This window comes from Octopus bimaculoides, chromosome 12 (assembly GCF_001194135.2).
Source record: "Octopus bimaculoides isolate UCB-OBI-ISO-001 chromosome 12, ASM119413v2, whole genome shotgun sequence".
Lineage (NCBI taxonomy): Eukaryota > Metazoa > Mollusca > Cephalopoda > Octopoda > Octopodidae > Octopus > Octopus bimaculoides.
The window spans coordinates 38,640,346-38,642,097 of NC_068992.1; the positions used below are offsets into that span (position 1 = coordinate 38,640,346).

Genomic DNA, 1,752 nt, shown 5'->3' on the forward strand with positions numbered 1-1,752 from the left:
AGAAGAGATGTTCTCATTTAACTTTCTGTGTACGGTAGTCCGTTAATTCACTATAGTAAATAAAAAACAAAAAACCCAGAGATGAACTTCACAGTTGGTAATATAAGTGCCATATTAGATATGCTGATTGTAGGTGGGTTAATTGATTAATTAATTCCTATAGTTTAACCATTATCACAAGGGCAAGACATCAGTAACAACTACATTTCATCACTGTTGTCTTAGCAGTAACTTGTCCAACACTTACAGCTAAAAACAGAATGATGCAGTTTTGAATTAATGACACCTATTATCCAGTGAGATTGTTTCAGAGAGAGAGAGAGAGAGAGAGAGAGAGAGAGAGAGAGAGAGAGAGAGAGAGAGAGAGAGAGAGAAAGAGAGAGAGAGAAAGAGAGAGAGAATGAGAGAGTGTGTGTGTGTGTGTGCGTGCGCGTGCGTGTGTAAGTAAAATGATATGTATAATATATATGCATGTTTATATAAAGTTTATATACATTAGACACACACACACACATATATATATATATATATATATATATATATTTAGCAGAAGCAACAGGGTGACCCAAGGCCCAAGAGCCCCATGTGTTGGTTTTATATACACACACACACACACACACACACACACACACGTGCAAGTCTTTCTCTACTGGTTACACAGGAGGAAACATTTAGTCTAAATGTTGCAAATGAGAAAAGCCATTATTAATTACTATAGTTAATGAGTAATGTAGCTGATATTCACATAAACATCTGAAAGGGACCTGCCCATAAAGGAAACGTTTAAAAAAAAAACCTTTAAAAATCCATTGTGACATAAGAAATTTTGAGAGATTTTTTTTTTCTTTCAAGATATCAGAATTCTGGATAAAAATAGACATCATCATAACTTTGTCAAAAACGTCTATAGAATATCAACAAAATAATTAAAAATTTCAAAAGAAAAAAAATAGATTTTCTTTTTTTCTTTCAGTGTCTTTGAATTTTTTGTTAGGGAAGTGGTCTTGTGATTTGTGTCACAAGTATTATGAAGGGTTTCCAATAAGGTGTCCATTTATGCAGAATAACTGCAAAGAATAGAGAATTCCAGTTTTAAAACCCTGAATAGTTTCTTTGTGATTGACAGGCGAATGACACGTCGGACAGCACACAAACGACAACAACGTGTTGAGGCAGTCCATATTCACCGTGATTCCACCTTTCTCTTTGGCAATCAGTTCTAAAGGAGTCAATATACTAGTTGAATCAGTGGCATTGGCACTGGTCAGAAGTGACGTTGAACCCTCGTTATTCTGAGGTAACAGTTCAAACGGTAACAATGTCTGTGCAGATTGTTGCTGGTGCAACGTAATCCGGTTAATGGTATCTTGTTGGTTTAACTGATGAATTTGTTGTTTGATGGCCGCGATATTCGGTATGTTGACATCGTTTTGGTTGGTGTTTGCAGAAATAATATTGGTGTTTGTTACAGAGCTGTTGGAAGGTACAGCCGTACTGCTGAAGCTACCCAACAACGACAACGAGTTCACAGACGCAGAAGTTACAGACACTGGTGGCTCAACAAAGTTGTTCTCATCACTTTCTTCTTTGATGATTGTAGTAATGCTTGGATCGCTCTTCAGAGAAAATGCTTGCATCACATGCTGAAATAAAGAACGGAAGCAAAAGTTAACAACAGATGGTAAAATAGAATTATGAGAGACTTACATTTATTTCACACAAACAGATGCAAGCAAGCATGGGTGTGTGGTC

At 36.3% G+C, this 1,752-nt stretch overlaps 1 protein-coding gene across 1 annotated transcript in view; it reads right to left on the bottom strand.

The window, feature by feature from the left end:
* Positions 1 to 315: 315 nt before the first annotated feature.
* The window catches only part of LOC106879503 (uncharacterized), a 39,939-nt gene continuing 38,502 nt past the window's right edge, over positions 316 to 1,752 (bottom strand). The window contains exon 5 of the mRNA XM_052972147.1: positions 316 to 1,643. Within this exon, the coding sequence (XP_052828107.1) occupies positions 1,026 to 1,643 (618 nt within the window). The 3' untranslated portion in view covers positions 316 to 1,025. The remainder of the gene's footprint in view (positions 1,644 to 1,752) is intronic.